Consider the following 24158-nt stretch of genomic DNA (forward strand, 5'->3'; position numbering starts at 1 on the left):
ATCAGATGAGTAAATGGTAGCCTCTGCTTGAGCATACCTGTTACACGGGGTGATGCGCTGAGGACAGCGTCTGGCACGTAGGAAGCACTAAAGCAGTGAAACAAAATACCACAGAAGCCAGTGTCCTAAAGACACGCTCAGTGTCAGGGGTTTCTGTTCCATTCGCCCCCCACCCCAAGCCAGGCCCAGTGTGACACGCCTGCGATACGGCTGCCCAGGGACGGGGTCTGTCCCCAAGCTCACTGTGCAGTGGGGGGAAACACAAGAAAATGGGGCTATGGGAAGGAGGGAGAGGGGCCCTGGGCAGGTCACCCCCATTTCTCCCTCCTGGCCCCCTGGCTCTCGCCCCATCCCGATTGTGCACCAATAACGCCAGATGAAACTTCCCAAAGTGACAACGTTCTTCCTTGGTTGAAAAATTTGATGCTGTTTAAGTGCTGCGCCGTCCAGGCTCCTCACCGGGGAGAGGCACCCCAGGTGGGGGAGGGCTGGCCCAAGAAATGTGAGATCTGCCCCATATCTGCTGAATGATCCTGTGCAAGTTACTCCATGCCTCCAACCCTCGTCACATCTGCAGGCTGGGTCAGGCAAGCCCTGAGTTCCCGCAGCTCCAGGACGCTGAACTTCCGCCTTCTCAGCTTTCACTGCTTACGTGAACTTGCTCAATACAGCTGGCCCACGCTTGGTCTCTGGAGTAGGGCTCTTGTTCCTTGCCCTCCAGACTTTGCCCGGTCCTCTCCATTGCCTGGAGCCACCTCCCAGGAGAGCCTTCCCAGGCCCCCAGGTCCAGGACTCTCATGTCCTCTTTGGGAGGGTCTCCTTCCTGCTCTAGGCTTGAGACAGCTCCACCTTTCCTCTCTAGCCCAAGCTGCTCTCCCAAGTATCACACCCACAGGGACAATTGTCACTTGCCCCACAGGCACTGCAAATGAGGCTTCAAACTGATCTCCTCACCCCTGCTCACTCCCCAGATCCACCTCTCCTGCTTTGGGGAAACACTATTAGTTCAAGCCAGAAGCCAGGGCTGTCAGCGTGGCCCCACCTTCCTCCTCCACCTCCCTCTTTCCCACAGTCCCTGCAACCTCAACTTCCGCCTCCCAGGTATCCACCGAATCCGCCCACTCCTGTCTTTGCCCATTGATGCTGCCTTGGTTGGGGCTTCCCGGCTCCTCACGCACCCCTCACTCCTTATCCTGTCTTGAACTATCCCCCCTGCAGCCCCAGAGTGATCCAAGTTACAAATCTGGCCATGTCATTCCCTGCCTACAACCCTGAAGTGAGAAAAGAAATATTCCCTGCTCTGGCTTTGTTTTAACTGACAATGGTTGAGGACTCAGCAAGGGCCAGGAGTGCTGCTGATCTTCCAAGGCCAGTTCATATCCCATATCCCGTTTTATTCACTCATCCATTTATTCAATATATTAAAATCTCAAAGACTATGCTGGCTATTTTACAGACATCATATAATTTAATCTTCACCACAATTCCCACTTTGCACAAGAGAAAGGTTCAGAGAAGAAGTTGCTCGAGATCACACGTGAACTTGGGTTTAAGAGAGCACAGGTTCCCAGGAGCAGGATTCCAGCAGCTATGACCTGACCCATTCCCTGCCAAGGGGAAAGGTTTATGGAGAAGGCAGAGCTGGAGGGGTAACAGGACCTTCCTTGGGCACAAGGCCAGTCTGCCAGTGTGTGTGACACTGGCATCATTGAGGGGACCCTCAGGTCCCTCCTCCTTAATCCAGGACCAGGACTGAAACAGTGAGAAGGAAAGGAAGTTAAAGAAGACTGCTTCCCTTCAGTCCTTGTCCCTCCCTGGTCCCAAATCACATGAGGATCTTCCCCCTTCCCACATCCTGCAGGACCCATGACAGCAGTCCCACCTCCGAATTATCTGGTTCAGGAGAGCACCCTCAGAACCAATCCCCCCCTCCCCCTGTCCTGAATTACAGATGAGAAAACTGAGGCCTGCAAGAGCCAGGATCTCCTGACTTTCATTCCGTGCCATCTCCACTCTTCCTCCCTAGAAATCTTCCCCAAGGAGCTCTGACAACCCCTGGCAGGGATCAGGAAAGGGTCTCGGTGGTAGAAATGCACTTGGAACCCACCTGGTTAGTGCCAACCTGCCACTCACCAGCTGTGTGAGTCTAGCAGAGCACTTCACCTCTGTGTTCTCATCTGTAAAATGGGTGCAAATAACACCAACCTCACTGACTCATTGATGCTCTCACGGCTGCTGAGAGCATCAGTGAATAATATATATGCATAAAGCGTCTGGGCTATAGAAGGTGCTGAGCCAACTTTAAGCCCAGCTGTGTTGTCCTCAAAGAATTTATGTGGGGAAAGAACCCAGCTCTACCCCTGCTTCCCGAAAGGGCAGAATGAAAGAATATTAGAAAACAGATACAGGCAAATGCTATGAAAATTTGGGGAGGCAGAAGTTTCCTCTCATGTCAGCTGCTTGATAACCCAGACTGGACAAAGGGAAAACAATAATGTGGAGACAAAATGGGATGATTGCTGATTTGGGGTATCACTCACTATTTTCCCAGTGACCTCGAACTTGACCTTCCCTAAAGACAGTCATTTGGCCAAAGGGCTTCTTCAAGAGACCCCCGTTTGTGGGCTTCCCAGGAAGGGCAAAGCAGGGCGGGGCTGGGGAAGGCAGGATGGCGGGCGTCCGCGGACCCTCACCCGCCGGCGCACCCGCCCGGGGCGGTGCGGACTACAGCTCCCGGCATGCCCGGCGCGCGGCACCTGCCCGCCTCCAGCCGCCTTGCCTGGAGGATGCAGACGCCAGGGAGAGCGATGAGGATGGAGGCTGGCGAAGCAGCGCCGCCGGCGGGGGCGGGCGGCTGGGGCAAGTGGGTGCGGCTCAACGTGGGGGGCACGGTGTTCCTGACCACCCGGCAGACGCTGTGCCGCGAGCAGAAGTCCTTCCTCAGCCGCCTGTGCCAGGGGGAAGAGCTGCAGTCCGACCGGGTGAGGCCCGCGGGGTGGGCGGTCGTCGGGCTAGGGAGCCTTCCCTCGCCTGAATCCGGGCTGTTTGGCCTGGCCCGCCCGCCGGGCTGGAAAGCCGGCTGGGTTTATTTCCCAAGAGCTGGAGGCGGGAAGAACTGGCCAGAGGAGGGGAGAAGGAAGTGGATCCGAGAGTGAGGGATGTGCCCATTGCCGTGGCAACAGGACAACGCCAGGCTGCGGCCATTTGCAGCTTCTGAGTGCTACCCTGGGCTTCCAACCCAGGAAGCTGATGGATGGGGACGCTCCCTGTCCTTTGGGGCTGTGGAGAGGGATGGACACTTAAGGCCTTCTCTCCTGCCCAAACTGGACTCCCACACCACAGAAGGAGTTACTGAGGCTGCTCCTCCCTGCCCTTTGGGGTGTGGGTGGCCCAGGGGTGCCGAGAGCAGGGTGGAGAAATCCTGGAGTAGCTTCTGAGCTGGGCTTCATTAGGGAGGAGCTCTGGCCTGGGGCACCATTTCTGGGTTCCCGTCTCAGCTCTGCTGCAAACTGTCTGCATGACCTTGGGTCAGACCCTTCGCTGCTCTAGGCCCAGCCCCTGTCTGTAACCCCAGGGGGCTGGTCTGGCAATGACCTCTAAGGCCCCCTCTCTCCCGTTTCCTGACCTTCTGATGCTGTGACCTTGGATGAGTTCCCTCACCTGGTGATGTCTGAGTTTTCTCTCTGTAGAGTTGTACTGATGCCCTCTCTGCCTCCTTGCAGGCTGAGGGTATCCAGTGAAATAGCAGCTCCTTTGGAAACTTGTAAACATCCCCAGAAGAACTGGAGATCTGGTGGAGACAGTACAGGACTGGATTCAGGGAACAAACTCTAAGAGGGGCAATCCCTGAGCGCTACTCTGAGTCGGTGCTACTCAGACCTCACTGGATGCTCACAATGCCCTCTAGTTATGGGGCAGAGGAGTGAGGCTCAGAGAGGCCAAGTCACTGGCCCATGGTCACACAGTCAGGAAAAAGCAGACGCTGGATTTGAACCTAGGTGTATCTGACCTCAAAGCCTTTTTATTCCATCCTGCTGCTCTGTTCTGGGGAAGAGCAGTCTCCACACCCCCTCCCTCCCTCTGATCCTTTACTGGGATTGAACTGAGGCGGTATGTGCAGGGTTGGGCAGGGGAGGGAGCTCGCTCTTCTCTCACTGCCTGTATCCTTCATCCCCATAGGATGAGACTGGGGCCTACCTCATTGACCGCGACCCCACCTACTTTGGGCCCATCCTGAACTTCCTCCGGCATGGCAAACTGGTGCTGGACAAGGACATGGCTGAGGAAGGTAAGTTGGTCCAGGAGGCTGGCAGGGGCCCACTTCCTAGCCCTGTGCTCAGCAGCCTGCCAGGGCCTTCCGTGGAGGTCCAAAGCCATTTCTCCCATCTGGAGGGAACATCTGCTTTCTTCCATGTTTCCTGCCTCTTCTCATCCCCGGCAGGAGTGAATCCCAAAGCCTCTGGCCAGGCTGAACCTGGAGGCTCTGTCAAGGTGACTGACTGGCCCATGCTTCCACTGGGTGTTGTTGAAGGGAGTGACAGAAACATGGAGACAGAGGACAGAGGGAGCCAGCGAGGCCGGCAGCCTCTGCTGTGGGCAGGGATGCCCTTTCTCTGGGTCTCCTGGGAAGCCAGTTGTGAACAGGGTGGAGATGAGTGTGGGAAGAGATGCAGTTCTCTTTCTCTGGGTGATCCGGCATCTCAGAAGCCTGGTGAGGGCTGACAGTCAGCAGGTGGGTGGAGCGGGTGCCTCTTCCCAAATCTGGCAGCCTTGGTAGCACAGTGCTGGTGGTGCTGGTTGTGGGCAGAGCAGGGGAGGAGGGAAGCCTGCTCCCCAGTGCGGCTGTGGTCCCTCCCAGGCCTGGGTAGCTGAGGCCCTGTAGATGCTCACTTCTGGGCCCAACAGACGTGGGGAAGCCATGCCTGGGAGAATGGCTTCTTGGCAGAGCCGCAGGAACAGGGACTACAGTTGGTGCCAAGTGCATTCTTCTTAGGGTACAAGGTGTGCCTCTGGGTCAGGTGACGCAGCCAGGCCAGCTTGGACATGTCACTTCTCCTTTCTGAGTCTCTACTTATGTGTATGAAGGGGTGGGCGGCGATGTACATTGCAGAGAACAAGTTCTGAGACGGTAGGTATGAGTCCCGGGGCTTGTACCCTGTACATGTCCAGCACATCCCATCTCCTCAGTCGGGCCCACAGTCTTCCCTCCTTATCCCCATGGGACACAGTGATCTAGAGGCCATGTGGCTCCCCGGGGGGCCAGGTCTTCAAACTCAGAGCCCATCATCAGCTCTGCAGAGCCCCACAGCTTTCCTGGCAGCCCCTGGGGGAATGCAGATACCACAGGCGTGGCCTGGGCGCAACAGTAGGTCCCACAGGGAGGGAGGTAAATGCTCCAGCCGCATCACAGCCAACATCTGTTTACAGGTTCTGAGTTTGTCAAAGCCCTGGCACTCCCAGCACCTTCAGACAGGGCTCGGTCTCCCATCCAGGGTACCAGGGGAGTCTGGGAGGAGACTGACTAGTTGTGTGGCACCTAGAACATCACTTACCCGTCTGCACCCCCACGCCTGCATCTATAGAATGGGGTGACAGTAGCACCCACCTTGCTGAGCTGCTGTGAGGATAAAAAGAGCAAATACAAGTGTGTCACTTAGCCCAGTGGCACCGAGCACTCGTGATGCCGAGCTGGTTGTCTGTCATCTGAAGGGCTCCACGGGGGCACCCAGGCAGCAGCACTCACTGACATGGGCACCAGGGACAGCAGGGTAGATCAGCATGGGCCCTGTCCCCAGAGGCCAGTCATGGAAAGGACCAGAAGTGTCCCTTCCCTGCAGGAGCTTAGGGGAAGTCCAAAGGCTGAGGGCCGTGTGCTTCACTGGAGAGGTGACTCCCTCAGTGTCTAAGACCCTCAGTTCCCTTAACTGTATGAGGACAGTCATGCTTGCTTCTCCATGGCCCTGGGGCTTGTGATGAACACAGGAGGGGCTTTGCAAACTGTAAAGTGCGGTGGTCGGAGAGATGCAGGTGCACAAAGATCGTGCACTTAGTGGGCTCTGAAGTCAGAGGAACTTGGCTCTGAATCCCAGCTCTTGAGCCTTGCTCAGCTGCTGCTTTTCCTGGTCCTCAGTTTCCCTGTTTGTTCACTGGGGGTGATTAAAGTACCTACTTCTCGTTCTGAGAATTAACTACAATAAAGAACAGAACGTGCCTAACCCGGTGCCTGCCCTTAGCATGTGTTTCAGAGATGGGAGCATGTCCTTGGGGGCCAGTCAAGGCCCTTCTCAACCCAACAAGCCCGCTGCCTCTTGATAGCCCTAGAGCAGCCCCCAGATAGGGGACCAGCAGGCGTCCCTGGGTGACCATGCTCAGCATAGCAGGGATGTCACGCTGCTGAGTGGTGGCCTCTCGCCCCTGCCATGGAGAGTGTGGGACCCAAGGAAGGAAGTGTTCCCTCTTGCCTGATCCCTGAACTCAGAGATGCTCATGACCCTCTTGTGACTGGAGCCGGGGGTGGGTTTGGAGGTGGAGGGGACTAGGTGAGAATGGGGCATGGGGGCAGTGGGGGTGACCAGGGGCTGCTCTGTCTGTGCCAGGGGTCCTGGAGGAAGCGGAGTTCTACAACATCGGCCCGCTGATCCGCATCATCAAAGACCGGATGGAGGAGAAGGATTATACCGTCACACAGGTCGGGGAGCAGCGGGGCAGTGGGGCAGCTTCTGTGGCCAGAGCAGGGGGCAGTGGGGGAGAGGGAGCAGAGCCAAAGAGGGAGGCAGGAGGAAGACTTGGGGAGGCCAAGCTCTCCTGTAAGGGGATGGGTGGTTGTCCCCAGACTGCCCAGCAACGCCCCAGACTGGGAGATGGACACTGGGTCCTGTCCCTGCCTTGGTTCTGTTTGCTGTGTGACCTTGGTCCATTCATGCCCCTCTCTGGACCTTGATTTCCTCTTGTGAAATATAGAGGTGCTGAGAACTGTCCACCCTTCCCTTCCTCACAGGCAAAACGGGGTCAGTGTGGAGGTACAGGGGGCCTTGTGGGGGGCAATGCAGGATTGGTACTTTTTGTGGAATCAGGTGGTCCCCTGGAAGGTACAGCGCACGCTGCTGGAGCTGGCATTTCTGAGCTTAGACCCTGGACCTAAGTGGCCAGTCTGCAGGAGGAGCTGGAAAGATTCTCTGCCCACCGTGGGGAAGCCATGGTGGGTGGGAAATGGGTAGTGAGGTACCATCTTCCAGCCCCAGGAGATTGAAAGGGGGTGCTCCATTTCTTCTGGAAGGGCTGCCTCAATTAGTGACCCAGAATGTCCCCCACTCCCCTCCTCTTTCCCTTTTGTATCACCTGTATTCCAGTCCTGGCTCTGCTACTCTTTAGCTGGGTGACTTTGGGCAAGTAACTGACCCTCTCTGAGCTTCCATGAAAATCCCATAATCTCTAGGGTTTGGGAAGGATTAAGTGAGATCATGCATGTCGAGTACCTGGCACATAGTAGGTACTCAGGACATGGCTCCTGTCTTCCCACTCTGTCCCCTCCCCGCCTCGCTTCCTTCTCGCCTTCTTAGGGGTAGATGGTGGGGGGAGGGCAGATGCTCTTCCCCATCCCGAGCCGCCTGGCCCTCCCACAGGTGCCCTCCACATCGCCTCTCTGCCTGCAGGTCCCGCCCAAGCACGTGTACCGCGTGCTGCAGTGCCAGGAGGAGGAGCTCACGCAGATGGTCTCCACCATGTCCGATGGATGGCGCTTCGAGCAGGTGGGCTGGGTGCTCAGGGGCCACAACTAGGAACTCCCAGCCTCCGGGCAAAGCAAGCCCCTCCCTTCCCTCAGCCCCAGCTTGGGTTCCTTACTGCAGCCCCCTTTTGGGACGGGGGGCACCAATTCTTGAGTCTAACTAAACAAGATGAAGAAAGGCCACAGTTGGCAGCAGACTGACCAAGAGGGAGAAAGGATGGAAGGCCCACTGGCCACAGGGCAGCTCCAGGGAATCCTCTTTAGTGAGAGTCCTCCCAGCGACCAGGAAGTGGTCTAGACTGCAGTATGTAAATCTCTGGCCCCCCCAGGGACAGCTCTGGTTCAAGGAGACAAGATGTACATAGGCAAGCGGAAGCCCCTGTGGGTCCACACTTCTTGTATTAACTCCCCAGATACAGCTTCCGGGTCCTCGCAAGGGACACGCCCAGTTCCAAGCTTTGCCACATTCAGGGAAGCCCAGAGCAGAGGCCCCCCGGGAGGTACTTACGGTGACCCATACTCCCTCCCAGTCTCCATGCACTTTCCCAATCAGGAGAGATTTTTAGCCATAAACGGTGCTGCCCTAGTAATGCACACCTCTCTCAGGCCTCCAGAGGAACAGTTAACCCAAGGTCAGATTTGCCCTTAGTGAAGGAGAAGGACTGGGCTAACCCGCTATCCACACGAGCCCCCTTGCACCTGGAGGCTGAAGAAGGGAGAACCCGAGGCTCTGCAGGATGGCCGGACAGTCTAGAGGAACAAACCCAGTACATTCACTGGATTCATATCTAGGCCTCACCACTGATACGCTGTGTGACCTCAAGCAAGTCACATCTCTCTGGGCCTCACTTCTGTAATCTGTGATGTGGGCCAGTAGTGCCTCCTTTGCAGGGATGTTGTGTAGATTAGAAAGACTGAGGGGGAGGGTATAGGTCAGTGGTAGAGTGCCTGCTTAGCATGCATGAGGTCCTGGGTTCAATCCTCTATTAAGAAATAAATAAGTGAGTAAACCTAATTACCTCCACTGCCTCCTCCCCTCTCCCTGAAAAAGAAAGACTGTTGATAAAGTCCCTGGCCCAGGGTAGGCCTCTCGACATTGGAGCCAGCTAGCATCCTGTGAATTATCAGAAGCATTTAAGTCTGTAAGACCCGAAAGAGGACTCGGGGTCCCGGATTCAAATCCTGTTCTGCTCTTCCTGGCTGTGGGACTTCTGGCAGGCCACCACCTCTCCAAAGCCTCATCTGCCAAAGGGGCTGATTTTTCTCTCTGCCTGCAGAGTGAGGGCTCCTGGGGCTGAATGAGACCTGTCGTGTGCAGGGCCTTTATCAGCCAGAAGGGCCCCTGCAGGTGTGGTTATTCTAGGGACCCCAGAACAAAGATGGGGTCACTCTTGAGAGCCTATGGGAGTCTTGGGCAATTGCATGTGCTCTCAGAGGCTGAGCACGTGGGTCGGGGCCACCGGCCTACGGAACGGGCGGCCTGTTCCACCTCTGCTTCCCCAAGTGAACAGCATATTCTATGGGGCTCCACCGGGTCGTGCCGACTCCACCCTGCAACCTGGTTCTGGGGCTGTTTCAGCCACGTCTGGGACAGAGATGGACAACCTGCCCGTTACAGGCCTCTGCCTACTTTCAGAAGGCGGCCTGCTAGACCTGGGACCAGGCTGGGCAGGGGAGCAGCAGCAGTGATAAAAGCCTTCCTCGAAGGACCAGGCCCAGCCGAGCCAGGTGGGTAGGCTGGCCCTGCGAACAGACCGAAGGGCATAGGTGGCAGCGGAGGGGAGGACTGACTTTCAACTAGAGCTGTCCTCTGGAAACCCAGGGATGGGCCTGAACGGAACAGCAAGACTGGGACACAGCTGGTATCTTGACAGGTGCCCACGTCCACACTCCCCGACCCCCAACCCGACCTATCATTTTCTTTCCACGCTCCGCCCCTCCAGCTGGTGAACATCGGCTCCTCCTACAACTACGGCAGCGAGGACCAGGCGGAGTTCCTGTGCGTGGTGTCCAAGGAGCTCTACAGCTCCCCGCACGGGCCGAGCTCCGAGTCCAGCCGCAAGACCAAGGTGAGCCCCCCGAAGTCAACCTCCCCTCCTTCCCCCCTCCCCTCGCTGCCCTCCCCCTAGCCAGCCCTGCTGCTTCTTTCTTCCTCCTGCTGTACACGCATAACCCCCTGGCCACGGCCCATGCCATCCATCCCATGCCACCCGTGGTCTGCTCATGCCAGTTACCCAGGCCCAGGCTAAGGGGGGCAGTGAGATGGGATGATCCTCAGGGCCCAGCGAGAGTGGACTTAGATGCCACTTGAATGATGGTCACATGGTGGCCACGGGGTAGTGTGTCACAAGGGGGAGTGCACTGAACTAGGCATGGTGACCTTGGACAAGTCCTGTCCCCTCTCGGCACCTTGTGTTCTTGGAGAAGTTAGGGGGGTGGATCACGTGCTTGCGAGGGTGCCATCAAGCTTGGAACTTCTGGGATCTCAATGGCCAGTTTATTTCCCTGGGGCCCGGGCTGGGGTGGGGCAGCCAAATCTGTCAACCCTGCCCCTCCCCCAGGCTCCCTCCTCGGGCTCCACAGCAGAGGGGTCAGGAGCCCTTGGGGGGGTCCAGCCCTGTGTTTCCGCCCTGGCCTGTGAGGCCACATCAGTTGGTGGCGGGGAGGGGGCTGAGCGGAGGTCCTGCCACCCTGGACCCAGAGCTGGTCGGAAGCCTCGGGGGCCTTCAGTAAGACCAGCGGGGCAGGCAGCAAGCCAGGCTGGGAAGGAGGGAGACTGTTCCTTCTAGGAGCCTGTCCCTGTGTGGTGGAGACTTAACGAACTCTGTCTTCCCGTCTGTCTGTATGCCTCCCTGTGCTGTGACTTCCCCCGCCCACTCCACCCCCATCAGGGCCAGTGGCTGGTGTGGTCTTTCAAGGGTGCGCATGAGCCCGCTGCTCCTGCCTCTCTGGGCCAAAGCCTCGGGACCTGGGCTGCCAGAGCCTCTTGCTGGCATCTCAGATCTGGGTGCTGTCTGCCCTGGGCTTGCCCTGGTCTCATTTCTCCTCCGGGTCAGTCCGCCTAAAATGAGGCCTTCTCAGGTGCCCCTCAAGGATACCCCAGCCACACACCCACCCCTTTTCTCCTCCACCCCCTCACCCAGCCTTGCTCTCCGTCACAGCAGCTGATCCCCCAGCATCCTCAGCAGGACCCCACCCTCCGCTGGTTCCCACCCCACCCCCAGACTCTTCCCAGGCTTCCCAGGGGACTGACCAACCAGACGAGATGCCCCAGCTTCTTTGGCTGAGTGATCCCCTCCCCTGGAGGTCCCCCTTCATCTTGCCCACCCGCTCTCCCTGAGATGGGGGCCTGTGGGGACCGTCGCCAGCAAGCCCTGGCCCCCTCGTTAGTTCTGCACTCTTTCTTCCCTGGGTCCGCCGGCTGGTCCACAGAGCACGGAGGAGCAGCTGGAGGAGGAGCAGCAGCAGGAGGAGGAGGTGGAGGTGGAGGTGGCACAGGTGCAGGTGGAGGCAGATACACAGGAGAAAGGTGCAGCCAACCCCCAAGGAGAATGATTGCTAACAAAAGCCGGAGCCTCCCACCCACTCCCTGCTGGAGCCAGCTGCAGAACCTGGGGGGCCCGGGGATGGCCGGGGGGTGGGCCCACCAGGGTTAGCTCAGCCGCGTGCCTGGCGCCTCACCTGCATAACCATCCCTTCTCTCACTTTCTCTTTGCAGCCCAGTCATCTCAGGATCCCGCTAACCTTTTCTCCCTCCCACCACCGCCTCCTCCTCCTCCTCCGCTTCCCGCTGGAGGTCCTGCCTCATCTTCATCCACCTCTTCTTCCTCCTGGATCTCATCTACACCCTGCCTCTTCCCTCTCTGCCCCTGTCCGGGTTTTCTCTCTGCCTGCTCACGCCTCCATCCCGGGGCCACCTTGGTCCCAGCCTCCTGCGCCCTCCACCCAGGCGCCACGGCCCTGCATCCCAGAGCATCCTGCCTGCCGCATCCTGCATCCTTTCTGGTACCTCCTGCCTCCCGGCCAGGGGAGGAAGGGCACAGCTGCACCTCCTCTGTGCCCACTGACCCTGCTGGGCACGTCTGAGGCTGGGCCGCCCTGCTCCAGCACCTCACCTCCTCGCCTCCTCCTCACATTTCCTCCTTGCAGGTTCCCGTCTGCACCCCCTCAGACCTGAGGCTGTGCTTGCAGTAAGGGCTTCTCCTCGGCCCCTCGCCCACCCCCAGAGATGCCATTCCTGGTTTGTAGCTTGGTGGAGCTGGAGGGAGGAGCGAAAGCCAGGAGGGTGCTCACCTCTCCTTCCCTGGACTTGAGCTGAACTTCTGGCTGACTTTCTCCCCTCACCAAAGTTTCTCAGCCTCTCTTGGCCTTGAGTGTGAGGCACTGAGACAAGACGAAGGGGCAGGAATTCTTTCCCACCTGCCCATCAGCACCAGAGCCAGGCTGGGAAGGAGGGAAGGGAGACGGAAGCCAGGTGCCCTGGACTCATCCTGCATGTCCAAGAGCTCCTGCGTCACAGCCTCATGGCACTGGGTTCCCTGTTTCTGCAAGGGTGGGAAGGACAGGCCACACTTGGATTCCCCGGGTTTACGAGGAGTCAGCTAGAGCTGGCTAAGGATTGAGGTGTGGCAGAAAAAACCCTGGCCAGGTGCCCACTCAATCTTACCTACCTGCTGTGTGACCTTGGGCAAGTCACTGTCCCTCTCTGGGCCACAGTTGCCTCTGAAATGAGGACAAATAGCTGCTCTCTGGGACCTTTTGCCTGAGACAGTGGTGACCAGCCTCTCTTGGCCTTGACCCCCAGCCGGAGTCCTGGCAGAATCTGGCCTCCTAGTTGGCCACCACTGGACCTGAGATGGGGCTTGGGGCTCCTGGACGGGTGAGCTGGGTTCCCTTCCCGCTCCCCCTCCTCCTCAGCTCTGAATCCACTTTTTCTGGGCCTTAGCCCCCCTCCTTCCTCCCAGAAAGGACCTTGTGACTCACCGACCTCTTTCTCTCTCCCTCTCTCCCCCACCCTGCCCTCCCTCCATTTCAATCTCCTCTCTGCCCTTCTCCTGGCCCTGCATTACCCCCTCCTCACTGGTCCCCCCATCCCCCTCCCGGTGTTCTGACCACTCCCCACCCCATCCCCCTGCCCCCTCTTATTTTCTAGCTGTTACAAGCCAGAGGCACCCGGATGTGAGGCCCCAGATCACCTCCAGGGACTTGGGGTTCCGATCTGAAATCCTTTATTTTTGTACCACGGGGTGGGCCCCCGGCTCGAGGCGGAGGAAGAGTTCTCCCCCTTGTCGCCTCTGTCTACACCTGTGGGGCTGTGATTTACCCCTGCCCCTGGGGGCCAGGTGGAGGCCCTCTGGGAACTCTCAAGGCCTGAGGTGGGCCCTTGGGCCCCTGGGCAGAGCCACCTGCCTGTGGCCAAAGCGTGGCGCTGTCCAGCTGTGTCTCCCGGGCCCCCACGTCCCCTCCCCTGGGTCCCCCAGCTGCATGGCAGATACGCTCCCTCCCAGCCCAGTCACGTCACCTCCTTGAGCCTTAGTCTGCCTGTCGGATGGGTTCACTTCCTGCCCTACCTACCTCACAGGGTTGTTGTGAGGTTACAAAGAGGAGCAAAGTCCCGGAAAACCCTCAGGGAGTGTATAAAGCGCGGACGGGGCGGCCCTCCCTTTACCCTTCCCTCGGAAGTGGGGGACCTGTCTAGCCCTGGATGGAGATTCAGGGTTTGGTGGGAGATGGAGGGTGTGGGGGTCGGCCCTGTGGGAAGCAGGGGATGTGTGACTTGGCCTTCACCTTGGCTGCTCCCACCCCCACGCTCTCCCCGTCTATAGAGGGCCCTGGCCCAGAGGGAGGCAGGCCATGGCTTAGAGGGGCAGTGCGGCCACTCAGGAACTGGTGACAAGGGAAAGGGGGACACTCCTCCCTCTGCCCAGGGAAGAGTCTGGGGTGGCAGGGGCTGAGTGAGGAGCCCCCTCCTGCATTTCTGGTCTCCCGGGCTGGGTACTTGCTTCTCAGCTGTGTCCGACCCCACCGTGGAATAAAACCTAAAGAAACAGCCAGGCTAGCTGCCTCCCTCTCTTTCTCTGGGCCACGTTTGGGGACAAGAGCTAAACTCAAGGTGAGATAGACAGCCCAAAGGTAGTGGGGCTTTTTCCTAAAGCTCAGGGACCCTGCCCTGTTGTCATACCCTCTCCTGGGTATGTTGGGAGGGGCGTTGTGGCTGGATCCTACATCCAGTGGCCAAACACCGAGGGGACCGACTCTGCCTTACTGGGTGAACTTTGGAAGGTACCAGCCCCCTGGAGTCACACAGGTCTCTTCCGGCCTCCAGGCAGCCCTAGACCGGCCGGGGTGCTAAGGGCATAGGGAATTTGGGCTTCCGGGAATCAGGATGCAGGTCCTCCCAAGCCTGGCTCCCTGCCTCCCACTTCCCAGCCTCACCTCACCGTTCAGATGGCCCTCTGTATCCTGGCTTCACCCTGCCACCTTGCTCCATCCTAACCCCCCAGGACGACCACTCTGCTTTTTGCTGTGACACCTCTTGGTCACCGCCACCCTCAGCCCCAAGTCCTAGGGAATACAAGCCCCACGCCACCCCCAGCCAGTTCCTTCACCTCCTCGGTCCTGCTGAGTGTCTGCCTTGCTCCCCTGCCCCCAGCAACTTAGCACTGCTGGGGTACCTCTCTGCAGAGCATGGTCCCCTAGGCAGAGGCCCTCCCCTAACCCCTCAGCAGTCTGGGGGGGTCTCACCACTCTTCCCCTTGGGCCACTCGGCGCTCTGAAGTTGACCTCACTTTTTGTGTCCAGCTTTGCTTGCAAGAGAGTCACCAGGAGGCTTGTTAAAAGAATAGGTTATGCCATCCTCGCTAATTTTGACTAATTAAGATCCGAGTAAGGCTGTGACTTTGCATTTTAGCAAAGCACCTTCCAGCTGTGTTCTGCTCCCCCTCTAAGATCCCTCAAAGGCCCCCCAGGGTGGAGTCCTGCCCCCACCCTAGAGGTCCCCATCCACAGCGTCTGCTCCATCTGCTCCAGCTCCACAGGCGGGACCCAGCAGGGGAAGGGCTCTCCACATGTGGACCTGGTAGCCGCTGCCTGTCTTTGAAAACCCTCTTGAGACTAGGTCCCCTCCAAGGCTCTCCGCTTCCTTCTCCTCCCAGCTAGGCTGGGAGAAAGACTTGTTCACAGTTGACTCTCCCTCACCTCCACCAGGACCCAGCCCAGCGGCCCTCCCTGACCACGCCCACTCAGACCACACCCTTGGCTGCCACCAAGATTCCACCCCTCTCAGGTCTCCTCCAGCCTCTGGCCACATCCCTCAGCCTACTCTGGGCCCCACATCTGCAGTGTCTCTGTCTCCCCCACCTCCTCTGTCTTCCCTGGACCACCTTCCGTGGATGGTGGCTCTAAAGTCCCTCCAGACCTCTCTCTCAAGCTCCATCTGCCTCCAGCTCATCTCCCTCCCAGAGGCACCCCAAGTTCATGACACCTTCCTAGAGCCCTTCCCCAGACCACCCCAGGTGACCAGGCTCAAGCAATGAGTCCTCTACCAGCCCAGCTGGGAGTGGTCCTGGGTGAGTCCTCCCTCACCTCACCCCATCCACTGAGGCACCTGGAGGACAGTGAGTGTCCTTCAACCCTATGTCCATCTCCATTGCCCAGCTCGGTCCAGGCCCCATCTTCTCCTTGGGGTTCTGCAGTGGCCTCCTCACCAGCCTCTCTGCCTCTGGCCTCCTCCACACTGGCGCCAGTGGTGATTCTAAACTGTGAATCTATGCCCGTGTCACTTCCCTGCCCTAGAGCCTTCCTTGGCTCCCCAGACGGCCCAGTCCTTGGCTCACCTCCAAGCTCTTTGTCGTCTGATCTGTGTGCTGCTCCCTGACCATGAATTCCTTTTCATTACCCCCTCGCAACCTCTGTTCTAACTAAAAACAACGTACTGTTCCCTAATAGGCCATTGACTCTGGGGACTCTCTACCTTTGCACATGCTGTTCCCCTGCCTGGAATGCTATTCCCCACGTTGGCCACCTTTGAACCCCAACTCAAGTCTCACCTCCTCCAGGCAGCCTTCCCTGACTTCCCAAGTTACAGGCTACCCTCCAAAACCCTTCATACTGGATCGTCACCCCCACCCATCCTGAGATCAGGAGCCAAGTTCCGTGCAGCTCTGTGACCCCAGCGCAGTACTTGGCACGTGGTAGGAACCTGTGAGATGCTTGCTAAATAAATGACTCAAAGAATGCAGAGGGAGTGCCGTGCAGGAGGGAAAGTGGTAGACTGGGAAATGGGAGATATGGCTTCCACTCCAGGCTCCACTCCTGCCCCCTGGTGCAATCATGAGGATGTCTCTGCCCCTTAGTTTCCTTCCAAGGTTCCAGAAGGACCCCATCACTTGTCCCAGCCCTCACTCTGCTGAGGGTCACCAAACTGTTGCCCCCCACCAGGGTTGCTCCTGGGACCTCAGCAGCTGCTCTGGAGGCCAGCCCTGTCCCCACTGGCCCCACCTTGGCCTTCTGGACACTTGGCCAACAGGCTGAGCAGACAGCAGGGTCTGTTCGGTCAGATCAGCGCCTGCAGCCGCATTCAATCCCCGGAGCATGACCTCGGATCAGACGGCTTTATTCCAAGGGCAGCTGAGCTCACCTCCAGGTGAGGGTGGGCAGTGAAAGCCAGGGTGGTGGGGGCAGGTAGGGGTAGAAGGACCCTGGAACCAGGGCTCCCCACCCTTTGGCTTGCAGTGGCCACTGGCCCACTTGTCTGTCTCCAGGGCTCTGAGGGCCCTTCCTGCGGAGGCACCTTCCACCCCAACCCCTCAAGTTAGGCCGAGGGCTCCACAGGCTGGAATCTGCTGAAGTGGATGCTGTCAAAGCAGCCTCTGTGCTGGGGCAGGGGCAGGGGGCTCAGACACTCCTACTGGGACCTGGAAGCCATGTATCATGCTGAACTCTTCCCCCCAGATCAGCAGTGGAGGAAGGGGAAGGAGAAGAGAGAATCAGGAGGGGGCAGGCTGGATGGGAGTCCCCCAGCCTGGCCTGCTGACCATCCCAGGCCCTCGGTGGATGGCTGGACCACCAGCTAATGGCCTTCCTCCCTCCTTGTGCCCTCCCTGCGGCAGATGTCAGGGAGCAGGTGGGGGGATAGGGAAGATGCCACTTTCGGTCCCCTCAGGGCCCTGCTATCCACAGAATACTTTTTCCCCCATCTGGCGGGTGCCCTGGGCTCTCTGAGTCCAAGAGGTGGGCCACTGCTCTGCAGGGCGGGCAGCTCCTCAGGTCAGCACCTGCTGGATCCAGCCAATCACTCCCGTGATGCGGGTATAGACACCAAAGTAGTTGGGCCGGCCACAGCCCAGACCCCAGCTGACCAGCCCCGCCAGGAACCAGCGGCCACTGGGCTCCTTGCACACCAGTGGGCCACCTGAGTCGCCCTGTAAAGGAGGGGAGAGACGGAGCCAAGTCAGGGTAAAGCACCCCCTTCCAGGCAAGGGTCCTGACTGCCAGGGATGTTCTGAGTGAGAGCAAGGATGTTACATCCACTTTGAAAGCCTCTGATAAAAGGAGGGAGCCCAAACCAGCTCAGCCTGGCCTCCAGCAGGGCCTGGCTGTTGTGGAAGCGAGGCTGTGTGTCCCCCACACCCAGATCTGCCTCCCTTCTGTGGGCTCCTTCTAGCCCTCTGCTGGGCCACTTGGGCAAAGTGCCTTGTGGTGGACAAGGAGCAGGGCTGGGTTTGGGCCTCAGGCCTGCCCACCTCAGGTCTCTTCTGCTCTGGGACCTGCAACCTGGAGCAAGGCTCTCCACCTCCCAAGCCTCAGTTTCCCCGACCATCAAGTGGGGACAGCCAACCCCACCTTGCCCGGAGGCTTCAGCAGCCTGTGTGAGCGGAGGGCCAGGTCCTGGGTGATGAGAGCAGCGCCCTCTCCCCCGTCTTGCCCACCCACCACGGGAGTCACCTGGCAGGCATCCTTCTTGCCCCTGCGGTAGCCGGCACACAGCATGCGGGGGGTCACCTGGTAGCGGTAGGCCTCGCTGCACAGGTCCTGCGGGATCAGCTGCACGTCCACTTTCTGGAGACCGTTGCTGGTAGGGCCTGCCCGGGAGGATGGAGGGCAGAGGTGAGAAGATCTGAGGTGCCCTGGGGCCCCCCATTCTTCCTTTCACGATTCCTCTTGCATCTCAGGAGCCCCCTTCATCGCTCCTGCTCCGCCCACCCTCCCAGCTCCACCCTCTGCCTCACCATCACTTGTTCCGGCTCCTTCTCTGAATGGCTGGTGGGGACAGAGCCCCCACCCAGAACCTATCTGGACTAGAATCCTCCTCCTGCTTCCCCTCCCCTCCTTCCTCCCAATTGAGGCCACTTGGCCACCTCCCCTCTGCCATGTGACAGCCCTGGGGGTTTTTCCAGAACACACATCTCACCCCTCCACTCTCTCCCTAAAACTCGTCAGCATCTCCCCACTGTCCAGCCCAGCGCTTCTCCATGAGGGCTGCGTGTTAGAACCCCCAGAGGGTGTCAATATAAACCGTGCCTAGTCCCACCCAGAATGGAGATCTGGTCTGTTCAGCTGGGGTGGGGCCCAGACAGCAGTGTTTTTTCTCGAAGCCCTGAGGCTTCATGCAGATCAGGAGAAGAACTCCCAACCCAAGGTCCTTATGGCGGCCCCCGCTGATCCTCGCCCAGATCAACCTGTTTCCCGGCTCCCTTCTGGTGCTGGGTGTTCTCAGGGATCCCTGAGTTGCCACCTGTGCTCTTACTGGAAACACCTTTCCCCTTTGCTGAGACACCGCTGACCCATCCTCCAAGCCTCAGCTCAACTGCCCCTCCTCTGGGCTAACACTGCCCCCTCTACCTCCCCATCCACATCAGCTCTTAGCACTGACTGTCTCCTCAAGAGTGTTCCCTGTTCATCTTTAAATCCCCTTTGTCCAGCTTGATGCCTGGCACATAGCAGGTGCCCTTAAAAGTGTCACTGAATGAATGAATGAATGTCCTTGCTTTACCACTGTTTTCCACCATCCTCTTGGACAAGTCACTTTTCACCTGAGCTTCAGTTTCTCCATCTTTAAATTATCCCTCAATCCTGCCTGCCTCCAGATTGTAAATTGTGGTTCACATTTTTAAAGCCACCACCACAAAGGGTGCAAGGCGTGGCTGGAGTTATGTACAGAACTGAGAGGTGGTCTCTGGGGACGGCCAGCTCTGGTCAGTTTAGGAGGGATGGGGAGAAACTCATGTTTCTGAGAGGCAGTAGCAGGAACAACAAGGGCTCAAAGTGTCACACTGTCCTGGGTTCTAGTCTCTGCTCCAGCCCTCTCTAGCTGTGTGACTCTGAGCCACTGCTAAATGTCTCTGAGCCTCCGTTTCCCCATCCTTAAAACGGGGCCTGTAATAGCCAATAACTAGGGTTATTGGATGGATTAAATGAAACCATGCTCCCCTAAAATCTAACCTCGATGTGGAAAGTACTAATAATTAAGAGCCTCCCCCCAACACAGACACATACCCCTCCACCCACTGTTTGAGGAGCAGAAGGTTGGAGCTTGCCTGTGGGCCGTGGGGACCCTGGCCTATCCGTTCACTCCACACATCTCCCCCAAGGTAGCCTTCCATGACCTTGGTTCTCCTTCAATGCCCTTCTGGAAGGAAGGGGAGAGCCAGGAGGGCAGGGGCCCACGACCATAGTAAAAGGTTGTTTTCTTCTGTGAAATCCAGCCCAATTTCATCCCAGGACTAGAGGGCATTGGGGTGGAGCCCGGAGGCCCCTTGCCCACTCCCCTCCAAGTTCAGAAGGTGGGTGTGGCGGCCCACCCTGTCTCCCCTGCCCGCGGTCCGGCTCACCGCCCTCTCGCAGGGCGCCCCAGCCCGTTATCCAGCAGTGCAGGCCCGGCTCGAAGAAGTGGGAGCGCGCAGGCAGGCAGACGGGGCGCACGGCGGCCGAGCGCACCACGGGGTGGTCGAGCTGCAGCAGGGCCACGTCGTAGTCGTGGCTGTCCTCCTCATGGTACGGGTGCAGGAGCAGGCGGCTCACCTTGAAGGACACCTCGCCCGGCCAGCGCGAGGTCTGCCACACCTTGCCCAGGAACACCGTCCACAGCGCCGGGGAGGCCATGCTGGGGGCGGGGAGGGTGAGAGCACTCAGCGGCCGCCTCTCCCATCCCATCCCGGATCCTTAGGGTGGCCAGCTTCCCCACCTGGGACACTGCCTTCCACACCCATCCCTGCCCTGCTCTAGGCCGGGCAGCTGGTGGTACCATGTTCAGTGTTGGCTGTGGAGCCCCCTCTCCTGCCTGGCTTCCAGCCCCAGCTCCATCCCACCCTAGGTGCAACTCTCGAGGTCTCACTCACTTCATCTGTGAAATGGGAATAGCAGCATCTACTCATATGTTCCTGGGGGAATTTTTTTTTTATTTGGTTGTTTTTTTTTTTTTTTTTTTGGTGGTAATGGGGTAATTGTCTTTTTATTATTAAGGTTGTTTTTTTTTTTTTTAATGGAGGTACTGAGTATTGAACGCAGGACCTCATGCATGCTAAGCACATACTCTACCACTGCGCTATTCCCTCCCTCCTGTCCCTGGGGGAATTTAATAAGACTGTGTATGTAAAAAAAATTAGCACAGCGCAGGACACCGACAAATCTTTTTCTCCTTTTTTCTCTCTATAAAGATACTCTACATAAAGTATACTTTATAGAGGGGGCCACTGTGAACCCCTGAGACTTGTTAATCCTCAGGAGGAGGGGGTGGGAGTTGAGTGTGGGTGAATCGGCAGAGACCGGGCTGTGCAGACCCCTGGAAGCCAGGTCAGCATCAGGTCTCTCTTTACCTTGTGGGCACTGGGGAGCCAGGGATGGCGTGAAAGAAACCAGGTAGTCAGACTGCACCCAGAAGGAACACCTGGGTAGCCGGGCAGAGGATGCAAATGTGAGCTGGGCTCTGCGCGGGCAGGGTGACCCTGGGGTGATGGTGGCAGTGTGGAGAGGAGATTTGTCCGGAGCACTGAGAGGACTTGCTGCCTGGCTCTGAGTGTGAGAGGCGGAAGAGGAGGTGCCCTGGTGGCTCCAGGTCTTTGGTTAGGGCTGTGTAGACCCAGGTCAGACGGGGAGATGTAGGGAGAGTCCAGGGCTGGCTGTGCTGGGGGTGGGGGCTGGGGCCCAGGACATCAGGCTAGAGGTGGATGGACAGCACTGTCAGCCCACCACGCAGATGGGGAAGATGTCTGTGGGGTGGGGTGGATGCCCCTTCCTGTGGGCTTCTCTGGTCCCCCTCACTCCAGGTCACAGGCAGGCCCTGGAGGAGAAGGTCATGGACGATGACCAGATGGAGCATTTCTGTTCTCTGCTGTACCCCAGTGTCTAGCACAGCCCCTGGCACATAGTGTTGGCACAATAAATCTTGCTAAATGAATGAATCACTGACTCAACTGAAAGCAAGATATCAGAAGCAGAGCACAGAGAGGTTGAACAAACTTTTCAGGGGCACAGAGTATGTTTGTGGTGGAGCCAGGACAGAATTCAAGTGTCAGAACAGCCAGTCTGAGGGGCTTCCCACCGCCCATCTCAGACACACTGTACCCACCTGCCGCGGCCTTCCCTAGCCCATCTCTGGTGGTCTCTGTCCCCGTGCCGTCCCCCTCACCTGTCCTCCTGGAAGCAGTGGGCAGCTGTGATCACCCAGCGGTCGGCGATGAGGGCCCCCCCACAGATGTGTCGGCCCCGAACCTGGAGGCTGGCCTGCCACGGCCACTCACCCTCCGAGGACACGGCCCCGCCCACGATGCGGCCGGAGGGGCCCTGGAGGCCACAGTCTGGGGGTAGCGGGGGCAGGGATGGACAGATGGGGAGGGGCAGGAAGGAACCAGGAAAAAAAAGACACAGAGAGACAGAAGGAGGAAGCATGGAGGAAGAGCAGAGGAAAGACATGGTTGGAGAAAGGGAAAGAGAATGAAGGAGTGAGGAAGGGAGAGAGGTGGGCAGGACCCAGATGAGGGGGCAGAGGGTGCGGAAAGAGACAGATGGACGAACAGTGAGCTCTCCCTCCACTCCCCAGTGTGGGCACCTCCCTCCCTCCCTCCCATGATCGAGGGTCCCGCGGGGGGAGGGCTCTCCTGCCCACCCCACCCCACCCTGTTGGAGCGGAGCCCCCAGGGCCACGGGCGGGCGGGCTCACCGCAGTGCTGCTCGTCGGAGCCGTCCCTGCAGTCCGGGTGCCCATCGCACTGCGGGTTGGGCTTCTTCACGCAGCTGCGGTCCTCACACTGAAAAGTGAAGGTCCCGCAAGGCACCCCTGGGGTAGAGGGGGCGGGGGCAGGGCGCAGAGTGGGTCCCTGACCCCAGTCATGCCCCCCCACCCCCAGGTGTGGTACCCAGAGGCAGAACTGTGCCCCTAATTTCAGACGAGGCTCCCAGGAGCAAGGCTATGCCTCGCCCATCAGACTAAGGCTCCCCACTTACCTGGCAGTCTTCCAGGCCCTGGCCCCACCCAGCCACCACCCCGCTGCTCCTCAGTGTCTTCTCTGTGAAGAACTTTCTGCTCCACCGCCCGGCCTTCTCCTGGTCTCCTTTCCTTCTGCCTATTTAAATTTTACCTCTCTTTAAGGCCCAGTTCCAGGCCTGCCTCCTCTAGCAAGCTCTCCCTGCCTGGTCTCCTTGTTGCCCTCCAGTCTTCCTATGCTCTGGCTCAAAGCCAGAGAGTCAACCATCAGGTCTCTGTACTAGTAAATGATCCCCAGAGGGCAGGGACCGCATCTGTAGTGTCTTTTATTCCCATTTCCTCACTCTGCCTTGCCTATCACTGGGTAGTCTGCAAGTGAAGTTTGGTTGGTTGGATGGATGGATGGATGGATGGATGGATGGATGGATGGATAGATGGATAAAACAATGGAGACACAGACAGGAGACTGGGCAGACCAACAAATGGGTAGCTTGATGATCTGGTAGGAAGACTGAGAAGCAGCTAGAAGAATGGATAAATGAATGGATGTAAGGACAAATGGACAAACAGGTAGTTAGAAAGATCATTGGATGGATGCAAGGTTGGAGAATGGAACAATGGACATACAGACAGGTAGTTGGGTAAACCAATAAATGATTAGATGGACAATAGGGAGATAGGTGGTTGGACAGACCAATGGATGAATGGGTGAGTGGATGGATGAATCAATGGACAAAGTGGTCAGAGGGACCAGAAGATGAATGAATGGATGGATGGATGGACGGACATAAAGGCGTACTTATAGACAGGTCAGTAAGTATTCGGACAAGAGAGCAGAAACCTTTGGGGAAGGAGCATGCAGAGGGCTGGGCTGTCTGGCTGAGCCCATTCTTTGGTTTCCCTCTAGATACCTGGTCATACCCCGCCTTACCTTCCTGGCACTGCTCTTCATCACTCCCATTGAGACAGTCAGGCTGCCGGTCACAGACCCTGGACAGTGAGATGCACGTGCTGTCCTCTTGGCACTGGAATGTGGCTCTGCAAACTGTGTGAGGACACAGAGAGGGGGCAGGTGGGAGGAAGCCAGAGGAACCAGCTGGGACTTTGCGTGTAGACCGTGTATTGCATTGCCCATCACGACCACGAGTCTCTTTCCCAGGTACTTTACATCTGAGTTTCACAGCAACCCTGTGAGATATGCCATTCCATCGGTGGAAACAGAAATGAAGTGACTTGTCCAAGGCTACCTGGCTGAACCAGAATTTGAAGCCAGATGTTCTGGTTCCAAATATGAGGCACCTTCCCCATCATGAAGGCAGGATCATCCCAGAGGCAGGCATATCTGCCTTTCCTCCTGCTTTTCTCCTTACATAGTTAAAGCTTTGATGGGATGGGGGTGGTCTGGGGAGATCAGACCAGAACAGGCTGCCCTGATGGTGACTCTGGGGACCAGAAGCCAGGGTTCAGGGGAAGAGGTATTATTCTGAGGGAGTCCTGGCTTGGGCACCATCAGGACCCTGAGTCCCTTCTGCCAGGGCTGGGCAGTGGTGAGAACAACCCCAGTAAGATTTGGCAGCTCCAGTTGGAACCCGTGCAGTGGCAGGGTGAGGACCCCACTCAAGGCAGGGAGATAAAGGATGCTCTCCGTGGCCACCCCGGGTCTACCCATCCCTGCTTAACAGCCTGGCCCTCCTCTCCCTCATCTGCTCTATTCCTTCTAGGATGGCTGGCCGGACAGAAGGCTGAGGGTGATGGCCTGGTGGGGAGAAGCCCTGAGCTGGGAGTCAGGACACCTGGACAGTAGCTTGTCCCTGCTACTGCCCCTGGGGGTGGCCCTGGAGAGGCCACCTTCCGACTCTGTGCTTCCATCCTGCCCTCTCAACACAGCAAGAGAGCCTTCCTGGATGCTGCTAACAGGAGCTGCATGTGGTGGGGAGGGGGTGGTCTCGGCTTAAAAGGGTGGGCTCAGCCCAGCACAGAGGTGAGGAGAGAGGAGGGCTGGGGTGGGCG

The 24158-nt window shown here is 58.2% G+C and overlaps 2 protein-coding genes across 16 annotated transcripts in view; one reads left to right on the forward strand and one right to left on the reverse strand.

Annotated features, from left to right (window-relative positions):
- Positions 1-2749: 2749 nt before the first annotated feature.
- On the forward strand, positions 2750-24132 carry KCTD17 (potassium channel tetramerization domain containing 17). 12 transcript variants are annotated; one of them, XM_074375495.1, is made up of 9 exons: positions 2750-2981; positions 4180-4288; positions 6597-6688; positions 7074-7198; positions 7653-7748; positions 9306-9454; positions 9670-9795; positions 11159-11255; positions 12879-13097. In XM_074375495.1, exons 1-9 carry the CDS (start codon positions 2787-2789, stop codon positions 12946-12948), a joined length of 1059 nt encoding a protein of 352 aa, XP_074231596.1. In that variant the 5' UTR covers positions 2750-2786; the 3' UTR covers positions 12949-13097. The 12 variants fall into 12 exon arrangements, with proteins under 12 accessions (XP_074231596.1, XP_045376650.1, XP_045376651.1 ...); XM_045520694.2 differs by lacking the exon at positions 12879-13097 and adding an exon at positions 11445-11610; XM_074375497.1 differs by lacking the exons at positions 7074-7198; positions 9306-9454 and adding exons at positions 11445-11522; positions 11876-11966 and having other exon boundaries at positions 2754-2981.
- The window catches only part of TMPRSS6 (transmembrane serine protease 6), a 35484-nt gene continuing 27650 nt past the window's right edge, over positions 16325-24158 (reverse strand). For all 4 annotated transcript variants that reach the window (XM_074375494.1, XM_010960354.3, XM_074375493.1 and 1 more), the window contains exons 13-18: positions 23080-23193; positions 21885-22001; positions 21354-21522; positions 19558-19829; positions 17672-17808; positions 16325-17148 (exon numbers count right to left, since the gene is read on the reverse strand). In XM_074375494.1, the coding sequence (XP_074231595.1) occupies positions 16990-17148; positions 17672-17808; positions 19558-19829; positions 21354-21522; positions 21885-22001; positions 23080-23193 (968 nt within the window). In that variant the 3' untranslated portion in view covers positions 16325-16989. The remainder of the gene's footprint in view (positions 17149-17671; positions 17809-19557; positions 19830-21353; positions 21523-21884; positions 22002-23079; positions 23194-24158) is intronic.

Source organism: Camelus bactrianus, chromosome 12 (genome assembly GCF_048773025.1).
Source record: "Camelus bactrianus isolate YW-2024 breed Bactrian camel chromosome 12, ASM4877302v1, whole genome shotgun sequence".
Lineage (NCBI taxonomy): Eukaryota > Metazoa > Chordata > Mammalia > Artiodactyla > Camelidae > Camelus > Camelus bactrianus.

Bases quoted from the DNA above. Each gene is read 5' to 3' on its own strand.
- KCTD17 (XM_045520690.2), top strand. From the start codon at position 2,787: ATGCAGACGCCAGGGAGAGCGATGAGGATGGAGGCTGGCGAAGCAGCG. The intron at 6,689-7,073 runs GTCGGGGAGCAG...TTGTGGAATCAG, and splicing joins AGGATTATACCGTCACACAG to GTGGTCCCCTGGAAGGTACA. The intron at 9,796-12,878 runs GTGAGCCCCCCG...CTTATTTTCTAG, and splicing joins AGTCCAGCCGCAAGACCAAG to CTGTTACAAGCCAGAGGCAC.